The sequence below is a fragment of the Glarea lozoyensis genome (genome assembly GCF_000409485.1).
Source record: "Glarea lozoyensis ATCC 20868 chromosome Unknown GLAREA11, whole genome shotgun sequence".
Classification (NCBI taxonomy): Eukaryota; Fungi; Ascomycota; class Leotiomycetes; order Helotiales; family Helotiaceae; genus Glarea; species Glarea lozoyensis.
The window spans coordinates 685831-701976 of NW_007360985.1; the positions used below are offsets into that span (position 1 = coordinate 685831).

Sequence of the window (16146 nt, forward strand, 5' to 3'; positions counted from 1 at the left end):
CCAGAAGGCCGCCAAAGCGAAAGATTACGGACCAGCTTCACAGGCGCGGCAGCAAATTTACGCAACGTCACGAATTTCTGCGACTTCCTTCTTACTCACTACACAAACCTCGATCCTCAAGAAAAGACACACAAGCAAGAAGATATACGATATTTGAACGATGGCGGTACGAGCTCAGTTCGAGAATAGCAATGAGTAAGACATTTCTCGTGCCCCTCTTTTTATTTTCCATCTGAGTTTTGGTGGTTGCCCCTCATTGTTCAGCATGGGAGGATGCGATGCGCGCGTGCATTGTGCGAGTTGCTTAGTGTTTACGATGGCATACCGAGATCATGTGTGGCTAACATGCGATATCTAGGGTTGGTGTGTTTTCGACATTGACGAATTCTTATGCGCTGGTTGCGGTTGGGGCGAGTGAGAATTTCTACAGGTATGAATGGGAGCAAACATAACGAGGGGCGATGCTGATGGTAATAGCGTTTTCGAGGCCGAGTTGCAGGATGTAATTCCTATTATTCATGCGACGATTGCGGGGACGCGGATTATCGGCAGGATGACGGCTGGGTATGTTGACTGCGATTGTGAGAGGGGATTGTGCTGATGCGATGGTAGAAATCGTAAGGGTCTGCTGGTACCGACGAGTACGACGGATCAGGAGTTACAGCATCTGCGGAATAGTTTGCCGGACGAGGTCAAGATACAGGTATGGGCATCGCAATATTGGGGAAGATGGAATGCTGATGATTCATGAACAGAGAATAGAAGAACGACTTTCAGCACTAGGAAATGTCATCGTTTCGAACGACCATGTCGCACTCGTCCACCCCGATCTCGAGCGCGAAACGGAGGAGATAATCGCAGATGTACTCGGCGTAGAGGTATTCAGACAGACAGTCGCGGATAACGTCCTCGTAGGATCATACATGGCACTATCCAACCAAGGCGGAATCGTCCACCCTAAAACCAGCATCCAAGACCAAGACGAGCTCTCTAGTTTACTACAGGTTCCACTGGTGGCAGGAAGTGTAAACAGAGGTAGCAGTGTCGTAGGTGCGGGCATGGTTGTGAATGACTGGCTTGCGGTAACGGGACTGGATACCACGGCGACGGAGTTGAGTGTTGTGGAGAGCGTGTTTAGACTTGGAGAGGGCCAAGGCCCTGGAGCGATAAATAGCAGTCTGAAGGATACGATGGTGGAGTCGTTTTATTGAGCGGAAAGCAGTTTATGGGTGTAGAATTTGGGGGGCTAAGGGTAGACCTGATAGCTCTGGGATTTTGCAAGGCGTTGATGGGCTGCTGGCTTGATGAATTTAGATTCTGATCCGTCGTTTCATGTGTTTGGACTGTTGATATTCGTATTTTCTCTTGCTAAGTGATATGTGTATTCGATGTTTACTTAGGTACTCTTGAAGGGGAGCTATCCACTAGCTAACTTAAAGTGTTAGTCTAAATCATATAATACGGCCATTATTTTACTGCTGATTTCAACAGACTGCGTGGGATGCATATTTACATTTTAGAATTCGAGCAAATTGAGCAATTCGTGTTCTTCCATGCAAAGCTACTTGAATCTACAGAAGAAAATATCTAACAAGAATGTCGATCAAACGAGCAGCTACATTCCAGTTATGGTATAATTTTATTTATGCAGTCCCAAAAGAATATCTACTATCTTTGAAAGTCAAATCCTTGTCCGCTGGAACTATGTCTATGATACTACTCAAATGGCCTATTTGGGGCCGATCACGTGTTTGCGCGCCAAGCTAAATGCCATCTTCAACCTCCTTCGTCATCAGGTGTGCTGAATTTCCTTCAACAACCTCACAATGTAACAACTCCCTGGTTCTGACGATCGTCCCTTCTTGATTGCGGGGTTCCCTAGCATTGGGCTGTTGAGGTATCAATTGTGACGGCAGTTGTTATGTTTCCTTGATTTCCTGATCCCCAACAGCATTATTTACACCACCAATCGCACCATCAATACTTGCCAACCGTCAATGACAAAATGGATAATTCAACGTCTAATTACCCACCGCCGCCACCACCCTCGACCCCTCCTCTAGCTCCCAATATGTCGTTCATCAGTGGAACTACAATTGAAAATACGCCACCGGGACTCCCGCAACCGCAATTGACGAGTTCTATGTTTATTGATCCGGCTTTGAAGGAATCGAGTAATGCGACGGGGGTTGATGCTAGTAATGTTGACACGGGAAGTGAGGGTGTTGAAGCTGGCGGTGTTGTTGGTTACGTGCCTTCCAGTCCGCCTGAACGACCATTTCTGGAGGTCGGCTTGGAAGACACTACGGTCATTGATGGGTCTAGTCCACAAGCCGTGGGAGAAAGAGATGTGGGAGTTGATGTCAGTATGTGTGAGAGCAGAATTGACGAGAGGGAGTTGCCTGCGTTGAGGAGCGCGGATTCGATACTCAGAAAGGACTTTGATATGTCGTTTCAAAGAGATTCCGCTGAACTTCACGCGCATGGTGGAGGGGATACGACCGAAGATGATATACCGCCAGAATCCGAGGATAATGAAACTCAAGAAACGCTCGACGTGGGCTCCTCTCTTATCAGGGAGAACGAGGACTTATCCATGATCATACTTGGGTATGAGCAGAATCCCTCGGTTGTTGAGGTGGTGCTGTCTTCGGATGTTGGGTCTGAGCCGGAGGAGAAGAAGAATAGCGATTCTTCTGAGGTGAGGAGGAATGAGGAGTTTTCGAAGATTGATGTTGATCATCAGCATGACCGACCAGAGGCATCGATGCTGCCTACTTCAGATGCAGACCCGAAGTCGGAGAACAAGAGATCCGATCCTGCCTCTTTAGTTGACGGAGAAAGAGGGAGTCTTGGAGACGCGTTACCGGATGATTGTTGGGCTGCTGGTGGAGACGAGGAAGAGCCAGACACTCAGCCATTGCCCACTTCCTTTAAGGAAGACGAATCCGTAACATCTGATCTACCGAAACTTGTGGTTGACAACGATAATGAACAGAAATCATTCAACAGAGTCGAGATCCCTGACAGTGAAGTCAGCGAAATCGGTACTGCCCCAGATACAGAGACATTAAGCATTGAGAGCCCGATAGTTGCGGAAGATCCGAAGGCTACTAGCGCCAGAGAAAGTTTGGCATTAGATAGCAACTCTATAAGAGCTGAGAGCGTCACTGGTGCTTCTGACACTAATGACAATGCGACGTCAAATGTTATCATCGGCTCAGCTCCATCTGTTGAGAAGGCCGCTATCTCGCTCGCAGCCGAAGCTGCCTCTCCAAAGGAGAAGTCTCCATCAATTTCCGAGGTTGAATCTGTTCAAGCTGATAGATGTGTCAACGCTTCGCTTAAGTCACAGACTGAGGAGATTCATGTTTTGGTGAAACAAACACCACTTGGAACCGCACCCATTGCTGCCTCTCCAGAAGTTCCAGACACCCTAGTTGACAAATCCAGCGCATATCGAGTCGAAGAGACTCACCAGGGGAAAGAAAAATCTACTGAGAAGGGTGCGGAAGACTTAGAAGTGAAAGAGACAGCTATTGAAGGGGGTGTTCATGACAATACCCACCACGAAGCTTCTACGTCTACTACAGGCTTCGCAAGCCATGTTGACAATATTAAGAACACCATTGAGCCTTGCGCCAATGACAAAGGGACCAAAAGAAAAGCGTCAGTAGGCTCGACCAAAGTGAAGGAGATTCCAGACTCCACTGAAACTGCATCCTCATTGAAGCAGTCTTCGGATATCGGTAACGGCCGAAGGCTTGAAAACACGCCCTCAAAGACTCAAACCATCGAAGTTGATGATACCGCGAAGGTAGACGCCCCAACAAAAGGAGGTATTGAAATACCCGAAAGCCCTGTTGTTCCAGCGCCGTCTTCGTCCTCGAGCAGCTTTCAGCAGCCAAGCACGGTTGCCGATATACCTCCCACCGCCCCAGCTTCGCCTGTCGTCACTCGAAAAAGAAGTTCACGGCCGCGTGAAAACAATATGGGCACACCATCGAAAGAAGATACAACTCGATTATCGCCTACTAAAGCTAGCCAGAGCTTCGGCACACCCCCGCCCAAGAAGAAACAGAAGAGTGGCTCGGCGAATGTTGGTCAGGATGAGACGAATGAAGAAGCTGAGGAGAACGATGTGGTCAAAAGCAAGGATGACATTCTTATGGATGAATTGAAAGCTATAAAAGTCGCTTCTATACAAGCTCGGAATTCAAGCCTTGAAACAGAGATTGCGAAAGTGAGAGCGCAGCTTGAAAAGGTTACTGCGGAGCTAGAGTAAGTTGCATTCCTATCTCTCCTCTGTTCCTTGTCGCTAAACATGAATCTCTGCTGACCATCAAGTAGACAACCAGCTGCTGAGACTGTGAAAACACACATCCATCTGCTTCATCAATACAATGATATTCGTGATATTGGACAGGGTCTTATTGGCATGATTGCCGATAATAGAGGTGTCAGGATTGGAGAATTATATGAAGAATTTGGCGTTGGTTTGCAGGATTAAAATATGAGCAATGCTTGTTGATATCTGGGATTTGCTTGGGGGTGTGCTTGAATTTCGCTTGGGTGCTGGGAGTTATTAGATAGAGAGCTGGAAGATACCCGTTTGCTTTTTGCGTTTTGCATTGAAGGAAGATTATTATTGATTAACATATTCAATGAAAAACCATTGACACTAGTTCATTGATGAACATTAAATTTTTAATGGGTGCAAATCTCTCCAAGCAGTGCTTCCGTCAAGCCTTAAATTGGGCTTCGGGCGTTGGTGCCGAGGCGCGCGCTTGCCAAGACTGGCCTCCATTCAGGTACTTCACAACTCCACCACTTACGTTTATATTTCACGCGGACGCAACGCCGTCCCAAAGCCAGCATAAGTAACTTCATCAAGTGACGAAGTTATTTACGTGAAATGCTTCAATAGGACAACCATCGCCAGGTACCAAGGCTACCACATTCAATTGGCGAATCATGGCCTGAAATCTGTCAGCGATCAGTCGGTCAGCAAGGCTGAGTCTGGTGCGGGTGAAACGTCAGGTCGGTCATGACCCAAACTTCACGAGGCAATTGGTGCAGATCCGAGGCGCAGTTACCATGATTGTTGGAGCTGAAGGATGGGAACGAGGTGATATAAAGGTGTGGTGTTGTGGGCTGTTGGTGGATTCTTTCTTCAAACTTCTTTGTTGAGGAGGGGTTTCGAGTAACATTCCTCGATTGAGTATTTACAGCTGCGGATATCATACGACGTTAATCACCAGCTTCACACTACTCACAAGCTCAAGAATCCTTATAGCCATACCTTCCCCGCGCCTCAAAAACACCACCACAACCATCCATCATGGCAGTCCAACTCCAACCCGTCAACCCTCCTATGGGTCCCAACCTAGGTTTCTGCGTCGGCAAAACCACCGTTCTAACCATGAAAGAGAAAGTCTGGTCCCTCTCCGGCGACACCTTCACCATCACGGACGAGAACGACCAAGTCGTCGTCCAATGCAACGGCACCACCTTCTCCATGTCGGACCGCAAGGAATTCCTCAGTCCCGACGGTCGACCGCTGTTTAGTCTGCGCAACAAGCTGTTGTCGATCCATAAATCGTTTTATGCCGAGGGAGCTGGGGGAGAGATTGTGTTTGAGGTTAAATCGAAGTTTTCGTGTATGTATAAATCTATGTTTGGTGAATAGGGTTGGGGCTGACGTTTGTGTAGTCCTGAAATCGAAAATGCATGCTACCTTTACCAACGCCTCGGATAAACAAGTCGTGGAGTTGGAGTGTAGAGGTGATTGGTTGGATCGAAGTGCTACGATTACAGATTTGAAGAATGGACAGGTCGTGGCGCAGATTAGTCGGAGTCGATTTAATATGCGCGAGATCTTGGGCGGACAGCAGAGTGTAAGTTTGACCTCTTCTAACATTGAAAGTTTTGGCTAATTTTTGGGGATTTAGTATTATGTTGCGGTCGCGCCCAATGTCGATCTTTCTCTTATGGCGGCGATTTGTATTTGTTTGGATGAAAAGGAGAATGAGAAGAAGTGAGGGAGTTAAGTGGTATGGCGCTTGGTGTACTGGAATATGGACAATCTGGATTGTTCGGTTGGGAATCGAGCTACAGTGCTAGGTCATGGATATGGGTATGAGATTTACGGGAAAGGGCCATGCGTGTTTGATACCAATTTACTTCAATACAGTCTTTTACAGTTTCTCCTCGCTATTTCGATTTACACATTGAAGCCTAAACAATAGACTAACAGACGGTTGAGAATCTTATCTGAATCCGAGACTTGGTGGTACTTTTGAGGGAAGGTTGGTTGGCTTTGAGAGGAGACTCTGGGCTGAAGAAGGGAATCGAGCTCTTATTCTGGGGGTTATCATTACAAGTTACGAAGAGTGCCGAGTTATAGAACTTGACAACGGTGGAATGTTGTTGTTGAAATGGTGGGATGATTAAAGAGGATGGTATTGGATTATGTTCCAAAGGATAATATGATAGTTTTAACAGTGCGTCGCGTTAAAGATGGATACTGCTAGATACGTAGTGAACACTATGAATGGGAATGAAAAATAGATAAAAAGGCTAATGTGCAGATATTCCAAGGGTGTTTGAAGAGTAAGGTAGCTTAGGTACGAGTAGGGTTTCGTATAGTGGTGAAAGTATCATCTTTCAGGCGTTTAATCGGAAAGTTACCGCGCCTTGACTGGATGCTAGCGGCTTACTTTGCATTTTGAATGTTTAAGTTCTGCGCGGATTAATTGTCATACGGAGCTATCCATGGCTCTTACTTACCTAGGTACTTGGCAGGGCTGTATGATACACGTGATCCTGCCTTCCTTCCACACATTAGATGATATCCTAGGTCATACGTCAAGTGGTGACCGAGTAAAGTACCTAGTATATAGAAATCTGATTTATAAGGATTTAATGTTTGTCAAACTTTACTGGCGTGGAATCGCATACTGGCGTAGAATCGCATGCTTCCCCGCGTCGAGCGAGCGTAACGAGCGTAGCGAACCAATCATGGACGCTGGGACGCAACTTGAATGTTGCGTTACAATAGTGCATACTTTGTAGTATGTTGCTTTAGGTGGTGGTAGTAAGATGGCTTGGGATTGGGATGTGTATATAAAGATGATCTAATCGCTCCCAGGACATGTTGTTCTGTATTGAATTAGGAACAAGTCAAATCTACAGTTATAATTACTTCGCCAACGCATCCACGGCACCAACTTGTTTTATCATCCTACCTACTTGTTTACCTTGATACTTCCAAAATGGCAGATACTAAAGACACCAAACAAGATTTCCGTCTCGCGGGTCTAGCAAACGATGGCTGGTCGACTGAAGATGAAGCAACAGCAACCTGTTTCTGCGGCGCCGTGCAACTCGCATTCGTAAGTCTCTCTCATATAACCACTCGTGAAGAAGATAATTACTAACATCCCTCACAGCCCACCAAAGCACCAGGTCTCGTAAACACATTCGTCTGCAACTGCAACGACTGCCACAAAATCACCGCCTCAATGTACGCGTCCAACTTCACCATCAGGGACACGCATCTCCGCCACCTCCGCGGCCAGGAGAATCTTAAGCAGTTCGGACAGGAGAAGACGATTGGCAGCGGAAAGAAAATGACAAATTTCTTCTGCAACACGTGTGGGAGTTTGATGTATAGAGTTGGAGAGGCGTTTCCGGGAATGAGTATTTTGAGGATTGGGACTGTGGATGATTTCAGACTGATGGAGACGAAGTTGAAGCCGCAGGTTGTACAGTACGTGGAGCAGAGGACGAGTTGGGTGGAGGGGGTTGAGGGCGTGAGGGAGGTTGTGGGGATTGCTATTTAAGAGGGAGAGAAGGGTGGCTGGGTTTAGCGAGATAGGGGGTATGGGGAAGATGGGTGTATGAGGAGGGTAATATTGGATGGGTTTTGATGGTATGGTGTTAGGGAAACTGTGTTATGATCTGATTAATGAAGCCAATGATGAAGATGAAAATTAACTGAATCTCTGCTCCGATCTAAGTGGAGAACATAGTGATATAGCCAACGTATAAAGAGTTGGACAAAAGATTTGGTATGAGAAGGATTGATTGCTTTCAAGATCAGATAGTAGATTGAAAGTGGGTTTCGTGACGAAGAAATGCGTAAGACTTACCTAGAAACTTGACAGATCTTGGAAAATGAAATCCCATACCAGTTCAAGTCCCACTGGGTGTTGGATATCATTCTGAGCACAGCGTAGAGACTTCTCCGGGGGGGCAAATCTTCGACTTTGAGCAGGTAACGACAATAACCTTTTCGGTCTTGCTTGCTTGGTAGCCAATTGAGTTTGATTGACTCTTCTTCCATATCCACAACTCCTGCAAGACCATGGCACATACGCTAGAAGTTATATCGAGAAGACGAATATCGGTCAAGCTTCTGGGCCTCGATTGGCTTTTACAAGAGTCGGAGCAATGGAGCTGGTGTTAATTCTCCGTAACTTGGCTCTTCTTGTTCTTCGACTGACGAAATAACGGATGGTCATAACCGTCTTAGTGGTCTTGCCCGAGATGGCCCACCCTTTTCAGGAGAGCGTGAAAAAGATGCACGTTTATATCTCGTGTTCGGTAAGGGTCTCCGAGTAGTGTTTCTTTGATCTGCGGGGTTAGCTTGATGCGTTTTTTCTTCGGTGGGAGATACATATCGAAGTCATTTACTAGAAGGTAGAATTATGAGAGCGTAGGACTCTCTGAAGGTATGCCTTGTATTAGAAACTTAGAAATAGATGTTTGGAATCACAAAAGTCTCGTCGGATTTTAAATATTAAAAATTATAATCATGCAAACCGTTTTTCAGCCCACCGCAAAATGGCGCAAGCCCCCAGACCTCCACATCACGTGCCAAAATCTGGGGTAGTTCTAAGCTTCGGTCAAGCAAACACCGAACTATAACCCCTGGTCCTCCCCAGAAAGTTTCGTCAACCTGGAGCATCAACAACTCCTCTTTTCACTCTTTTAGCCGCACCTAACTAAGGCTCTTCCACCATGCTTAGCTACGTGCAGACCCGCCGTGCCAATGCGATCGCCCTTCCCCGTGAGTTCCGATTGCTGGAATTGACAATGACAGTCCGCGATGCTTCATTGGAAAATTGTGTTGTGCAGATGCAATTAAACACCTGCCTGTTTTGACGGATGAGGATGTGGTATATAGTTGATACCGATGTACCTGAAAATATGGAGGACACAGCTTGCACCGGCGTTGTTGTGAATCCTTACGATGCGTCTCTCTGGGCTTCTCCTTACGCTTTCGGCGCTCCTTTGGGGTTGCCAGTCGACGGACAATGGTCTTACTACTGCAGTTACGTGGGACAATTATAGTCTGAGTGTTAATGGCGAGAGGGTTTTCATCTAGTGGGTTGGTCGCATTGAGTCGGAAGCACTGGCTAACATTGTGTCAAGCTCTGGAGAGTTCCACTATCAGCGCATGCCAGTTCCTGAGATGTAAGTTCAAAAATATCAATTGACCAATTCCACTTTGCTAATAGTGTCCCAGGTGGTTGGTTAGTTTGAAAATACGCATCACATTCTTCTCAACTAAACAGTCATTAGGATATCTTCCAAAAGCTTAAAGCCAATGGGTTTAATACCGTCAGGTAAGAACTCCCTTCAGATGATAAAAGAACTTGGCTAATTTTCCAGCGTGTACTTCTTTTGGTCTTACCATTCTCCATCAAGAGATGTCTACGACTTCGAAACCACTGGAAGAAATGTTCAGCGCATGTTTGACTACGCCAAGGAAGCTGGTATATGGATAATTGCCCGTGCGGGGCCATATATCAATGCGGAAACAAATGGTGGTGGTCTTGCGCTCTGGGGTTCTGATGGAAGTATGGGCAATCTCAGAACAAGTGACAACGCGTACTACCAAGCATGGCTCCCATGGGTACTCAAGATGGGCGAGATCATTGCAAAGAACGAAATCATGAAAGGCGGAGTAAGTTTAAACTCATTCCTGCGATATTAACTGCTGATAGTATAGACTGTCATTTTCAATCAAATTGAGAACGAGCTCCAGGAAACTTCCTATGTTGCGACCAATACTCTGGTCAAATATATGGAGCAACTCAAAGCTGCATTCCTTCTCTCGGGGGTTACCGTCCCATTTTCGCACAACGAGAAGGGCATGCGATCAATCTCATGGAGTACCGATTACCAAAACGTTGGAGGAGCAGTCAATCTTTATGGACTTGACTCATATCCTGGTGGACTGTCTTGCACAAGTGTAAACTCTGGATTCAACGTGGTTCGTACCTACTACCAATGGTTTGCCAACTACTCTTACACTCAACCAAACCACTTCCCGGAGTTCGAAGGTGGTTGGTTCTCTCCATGGGGCGGTACCTTCTACGACGACTGCGCTTCAGAGCATGAACCTGGATTCGCAGACGTCTACTACAAGAACAACATTGGTCAAAGAACGACAATTCAGAACATTTACATGACTTGGGGAGGAACTAACTGGGGACATTGTAAGTTTGCACAGGACTAGCTGTGGAAAACTCACTCACCTTTGTAGCCGCCGCTCCAGTTGTTTACACTTCGTACGATTATTCCGCTCCGCTTCGGGAGACGAGACAAATCCAAGATAAATTATATCAAACCAAGCTGATTGGTCTATTTTCTCGGGTATCCAAGGATCTTCTCAAGACAGATATGATAGGAAACGGTACTGGATACGCAGTAAGCTACACTCATTGCTCATATTCGAAGTCTTGCTAATGTTCAAGGTCTCATCTACTGGTATATGGACATGGGAGATTCGCAATCCGGATACCAATACTGGATTCTACACTGTTCAACAAGCCAAGACTGGTTCTCGAACTTCCGTGTTCTTTTCTGTCAATCTGAACACATCAGCTGGCAATATTACAGTTCCCAATGTCAACCTCAATGGTCGTCAAAGCAAGATTTTCGTTACTGATTACAACTTCGGCAATCACAGTCTACTGTACTCCACAGCAGACGTTCTTACCTATGGTGTATTTGATGTTGATGTGCTTGTCTTGTACCTGATGGAGGGCCAGACTGGACAATTCGCGTTGAAGAGCAAATCTGGAAATGCCAAGTTCACAAGTGAGGGCGCATCAAAGATCAGCACTGCTGCTGGAAACAACACCATCACTGTTTCATACACTCAAGGTGCCGGCCAAACAGTACTTCAGCTAGATGGCATGCTCATTTACCTACTCGAGCAGAAGGCGGCATGGAAGTTCTGGGCCCCTCCAACGACCAACAGTCCAGACGTCAAGCCTGACGAGCAAATCTTCGTTCTTGGCCCGTACTTGGTCCGAAGTGCATCAATCACTAACGGTGTTGTACATATCTCGGGAGACAATGATAACGCAACCACGATCGAGGTCTATTCTGGAAACCCAGCTATCCAAACCATTGACTGGAACGGAATCCGTTTGAACGCGGTCAAGACTTCCTATGGATCAGTCACTGCCAAGATTCCAGGTGCCGCTGATAGAACAATTTCCCTTCCTCCTCTCGAGAACTGGAGATCTGCCGATTCTCTTCCAGAAAAGGCTGCGACCTATGATGATTCCAAATGGGCTGTTTGCAATAAGAGCATAACATTGAGTCCCGTTGCTCCTCTCACCAAACCAGTCCTGTTCTCTAGTGACTATGGATTTTACACTGGTGCCAAGATCTACCGAGGATACTTTGACGGTCAGTCTTTCACTTCGGTTGACATTACTGCCTCCGGTGGACTCGCATTTGGATGGACCGCTTGGCTTAATGGGGCATTGGTTGGAGGTAACGTTGGTAATGCAACACTCACCACGACCAGCGCCGTCATTAAGCTTCCTTCGGCATCTCTAAAGGCCAAGGACAACCTTTTGACTGTCGTGGTTGATTATCACGGGCACGATCAAACCTCTACAGCCAAGGGAGTAGAGAACCCAAGAGGTATACTCGGTGCTTCGCTTATCTCATCCAACGGCACTTCTTCTAGCAGTGCCTTCAAGACCTGGAAGATTCAAGGGAACGCAGGCGGGTCTGCTGATATTGATCCTGCTCGTGGTCCGATGAACGAAGGTGGTCTTTATGGTGAGCGACTTGGCTGGGCCTTACCATCATTCGTCCCTTCCACTCCTCAATTCGACCGCTCCTCGCCATTCGTTGGAATCAAAACCTCTGGTGTCCAATTTTACACCACGACATTCCATCTCAACATCGACTCTGATCTTGACGTGCCACTCGGTATCGAGCTCGGTGCTCCAGCTGGTACAGTTGCCAGAGTCATGATCTGGGTCAATGGTTACCAATATGGAAAGTATGTTCCTCATATTGGTCCGCAAACCAGATTCCCGGTTCCTCCTGGAGTCATCAACAACAGAGGTCTCAACACGGTTGCGTTGAGTCTGTGGGCTATGACTGATGCCGGTGCGAAAATGGACACTGTGAAGTTGATTACATATGGACAGTACCAGACCAACTTTAAGTTTAATCGGGATTGGAGTGCTTTGCAGCCTGGGTGGGACAAGAGCAGGTTACAGTATGCTTGAAAAAAGGATCAAAAGTAATGAAAAATGATGAACGTGGTAGAAGCATGGCCGAAGTAGGCAGCAGGGCGATATTTAAAAATGCAGTTAGGAAATTATGAAGCGAATGAACGTCTTAAAAGACACACAACTAGAATTGCTCTTGATCTTGAAATATTGCCCTGCGGATATTAATTCTGCAAAAATTGTCCGACGGGACTTATCTTAAACAACAAAGCTTTGATTCTGTGCTGTATGAAGAACGTCTCGCCACTCACTTGTGTGCAACCCCTACTCCGACCGGAATTCAAACTCGGCTCTCCAAGGCCGTTTGAATTCCTTTTTCCAGGGGTTTCCGGGTAGCCCTTCCACATTGAGAGTAGCGTCTGCTAGCGAGGAAACAAGCTCTCCCCACATATCGTTAGGATGACGAACGAGTACCGGTCAGGCGAGATGCGCAGCTGCGATTCGTTTGCCCCTCGCGTCCAGTCCAATTGGGGATTTCGTAATGCGGTCTGGGAGCGACGGAAAGGAATTTATATCGTACGTTGTTTGGGCTTTTCAAATTTACATTCTCTCCATCCTCTCACATAAAAGGCTTCCCAATCCTAGAAAGCGTTTCATCATTATTCACCATCTTTACTATAGATTTAATTGAGTTGTAAGTGGGAATTGCCCTGCCTGTTGCTCCCGATAAGATAGCACGGACAGACCCGCTGACAAGTACAAGCTACCCCACTTCTACACCAACAACTCAACACCACAAAGAAATAGAACCACAAGAGCTTCCGCCACTTTGAGTCTGACTTGACGTCTTCTCAATTCGATACCGATCATCTACTCGCCCACAATGGCTTCCCTCCGCGCAGCAGCGCGATTACGTCCACTCGCCTCGCGACTTCATCCTCAAACCACACGACACTACGCATCGGCCGCCGCAGCAAAAGCCTCCTCCTCCTCCCCTTCCAGCGAATCTCCATTCTTCCCTGACGAACCGGCTGGACCGACAGTCAAGACTGCTATTCCAGGTCCGCAGAGCAAGAAAGCGATTGAAGATTTGGACAAGGTGTTTGATACGCGGAGTTTGAACATGTTGGCGGATTATACCCAGAGTTTTGGCAACTACATTGCTGATCCAGATGGAAATGTTCTGCTTGATGTGTAGGTGGTCTTATAATTATGGAGGATGAACGCTAATGGATTTAGATATGCTCAAATTGCTTCCATCCCAGTCGGATACAGCAATCCTCATCTCCTTGAAGTAGCCGCTTCTAAAGCAATGGCATCCGCGATCATCAATCGACCAGCCCTTGGGAACTTCCCCTCCCATGACTGGGCATCTATTCTGCGAACTGGCATTCTCAAAGTCGCGCCAAAAGGTCTCGATCAGGTTTTCACTGCAATGGCTGGATCCGATGCAAACGAAACGGCCTATAAAGCAGCATTCATGTACCGTCGCCAACAAGAACGAGGTGGTGCCCACGTAGAATTCAGCGCCGAAGATATCGCTTCCAGCATGAACAATCAAGCCCCAGGAGCACCTCAGCTCTCTATCCTCTCCTTTAAAACTGCCTTCCACGGCCGTTTGTTCGGTTCTCTATCCACCACCCGCTCCAAACCAATTCACAAACTCGATATCCCCGCCTTTGACTGGCCACAAGCCACCTTCCCACTTCTAAAATACCCCCTGGAAGATCACATCCAAGAAAACCAAAAAGCCGAAGCCGAAGCCCTAGCAGACGTCGAGCGCCTAATCACAACCCATCATCTCCCCCCATGTGCCGTCGTAATCGAACCCATCCAGTCCGAAGGTGGTGACAATCACGCTTCCCCAGCATTCTTCCAAGGCCTTCGCACTCTTACAAAAAAACATAACGTCCTCCTCATCGTCGACGAAGTCCAGACTGGTGTCGGCGCCACCGGCAAGTTCTGGGCCCACGAGCACTGGAACCTAGATTCCCCACCTGACATGGTGACATTCAGCAAGAAAGCCCAAACAGCAGGATACTACTTTGGCAACCCAGACCTCCGCCCAAACAAACCATATCGTCAATTCAACACCTGGATGGGTGACCCTGCTCGCGCCATCCTATTCCGCGGCATCATCGAGGAAATTGAACGTCTTGATCTCGTCAGCAACACGAAGAATGTGGGTGAGTATTTGTATAATGGTCTCGAAGACCTGGCTAAGAAGTACCCTGGGGAATTCATGAATCTGAGAGGGAAGGGCCAGGGTACGTTCATTGCGTTTGACAGTCCGAGACGCGATGATGTGTTGAGGAAGATGAAGAGCGTGGGTGTTAATATTGGCGGGTCTGGCGAGAAGGCTGTGCGGTTGAGACCGATGTTGATTTTCCAAAAGCATCACGCGGATATTTTGTTGGATGGGTTAGAGAAGGTTGTTAGTGCTTAAGGATAAGGATTTTGGATGACTGTTTGTTGGGCGGGAAATTGGAGTTTATGTGGCATTTAATGAGAAGCATATGACGTGAATTCGCAGTTTGAATTCTGAGCACGTTTCCTGATTTGGTTTTTGGAATTTTCCTTTAATAATTCGAATTCGAAAGGCGACTTCCACATCAAATTACGACGAGGTGACGTTAGCAATGGTACGTAAATAAGCACATGCACATTCACATGTATTTTCTAACACTCATTCAATTATGTAACTCGGTTACTAAAATAAGTCCAGTTATGTTTATGTTTCCACTTCAAATCCCGTTTCATAAATAATAAATCTCACTAACGACAATTCTTTTCGATATATATATCTTACACTCCCCTAACATCACTCAACCCCATCAAACATTAACCTCCCCCCATCCAAATTCCTCCCACATCTATACCTTATCCCACCACTCACCTTCCCTCTCCCACAGCATCTTCCTCCCGCCCTGTTTAAATCGCTCGTCCTAGTAATTTGTAAACCCTAACCTAATTAAAAGTGTCTTACTGATGAATTCCGTGGAGCGGATATGCGAGTGAATCTTTATTATCCTTCGCACGCCAAGGTATTGCTAGCTAATTATGTATGTGATACCTGAGGTGTTGTGGGGAAAGATCGAAGAAGGTAAACAAAGAATTGGGTTTTGAAGGTGGTAAAGTGAGAGGACGTATCTCCCTTACAATGTCAACAACCCAAATGCCTAGCAATTCCATACTCTTAACCCCACACAACCAATCTCATCTAGATAACCCTAGACGAGGTAAGATCCAGCGAGAACGACACGAAATTCCCTTACCCTAATCCAAGAACCATCGTATCTCGACTCCACCTGACGGCAATCTATCACTACCTCATTTCATCCCCCCCCCCCCAAGATCCTCAACTTACATATACTAATCTCCCAATACACTAAAGGAAGAAAACTAAGTTTTCCCATCGAGAAAGTGTAATTTCGGTCAAATACGGAGCTCTCGTATTCTGACGCGCCTACTCTTAGCGCGGCGCGTGTGTTGACAAACACTGGCGACAAGTAAATATTTATATTTGCAAATTGCCAGCCCCGCAGAGTTGATGTTGCGTGATTTCAAGTTCGAGAATACGACTTCGAGATAGAATACCAGTGCTCCAGCTCTGCCGCTAAGTCTTTTTGTACATGGACCTATCACTGGAGAA

At 46.7% G+C, this 16146-nt stretch overlaps 6 protein-coding genes across 6 annotated transcripts; all 6 read left to right on the plus strand.

The window, feature by feature from the left end:
• Positions 1–160: 160 nt before the first annotated feature.
• Positions 161–1211, plus strand: GLAREA_11148 (Pentein; the record flags this gene model as incomplete). The annotated part of the gene is made up of 5 exons (XM_008079337.1): positions 161–195; positions 359–430; positions 478–564; positions 613–703; positions 756–1211. 5 exons carry the CDS (start codon positions 161–163, stop codon positions 1209–1211), a joined length of 741 nt encoding a protein of 246 aa, XP_008077528.1.
• A 794-nt stretch (positions 1212–2005) lies between these two features.
• On the plus strand, positions 2006–4510 carry GLAREA_11149 (uncharacterized protein; the record flags this gene model as incomplete). Its single annotated transcript, XM_008079338.1, has 2 exons — positions 2006–4281; positions 4351–4510. The coding sequence occupies 2 exons, from the start codon at positions 2006–2008 to the stop codon at positions 4508–4510; spliced, it is 2436 nt and encodes an 811-aa protein (XP_008077529.1).
• Positions 4511–5341: 831 nt separating this feature from the next.
• Positions 5342–6041, plus strand: GLAREA_11150 (Tubby C-terminal; the record flags this gene model as incomplete). Its single annotated transcript, XM_008079339.1, has 3 exons — positions 5342–5660; positions 5713–5897; positions 5952–6041. 3 exons carry the CDS (start codon positions 5342–5344, stop codon positions 6039–6041), a joined length of 594 nt encoding a protein of 197 aa, XP_008077530.1.
• Positions 6042–7274: 1233 nt separating this feature from the next.
• GLAREA_11151 (Mss4-like protein) lies at positions 7275–7844 on the plus strand (the record flags this gene model as incomplete). Its single annotated transcript, XM_008079340.1, has 2 exons — positions 7275–7394; positions 7452–7844. 2 exons carry the CDS (start codon positions 7275–7277, stop codon positions 7842–7844), a joined length of 513 nt encoding a protein of 170 aa, XP_008077531.1.
• Positions 7845–9256: 1412 nt separating this feature from the next.
• GLAREA_11152 ((Trans)glycosidase) lies at positions 9257–12551 on the plus strand (the record flags this gene model as incomplete). Its single annotated transcript, XM_008079341.1, has 8 exons — positions 9257–9390; positions 9439–9480; positions 9533–9539; positions 9589–9632; positions 9679–9973; positions 10019–10508; positions 10556–10719; positions 10767–12551. The coding sequence occupies 8 exons, from the start codon at positions 9257–9259 to the stop codon at positions 12549–12551; spliced, it is 2961 nt and encodes a 986-aa protein (XP_008077532.1).
• Positions 12552–13377: 826 nt separating this feature from the next.
• Positions 13378–14940, plus strand: GLAREA_11153 (PLP-dependent transferase; the record flags this gene model as incomplete). The annotated part of the gene is made up of 2 exons (XM_008079342.1): positions 13378–13688; positions 13734–14940. The coding sequence occupies 2 exons, from the start codon at positions 13378–13380 to the stop codon at positions 14938–14940; spliced, it is 1518 nt and encodes a 505-aa protein (XP_008077533.1).
• Positions 14941–16146: the final 1206 nt, after the last annotated feature.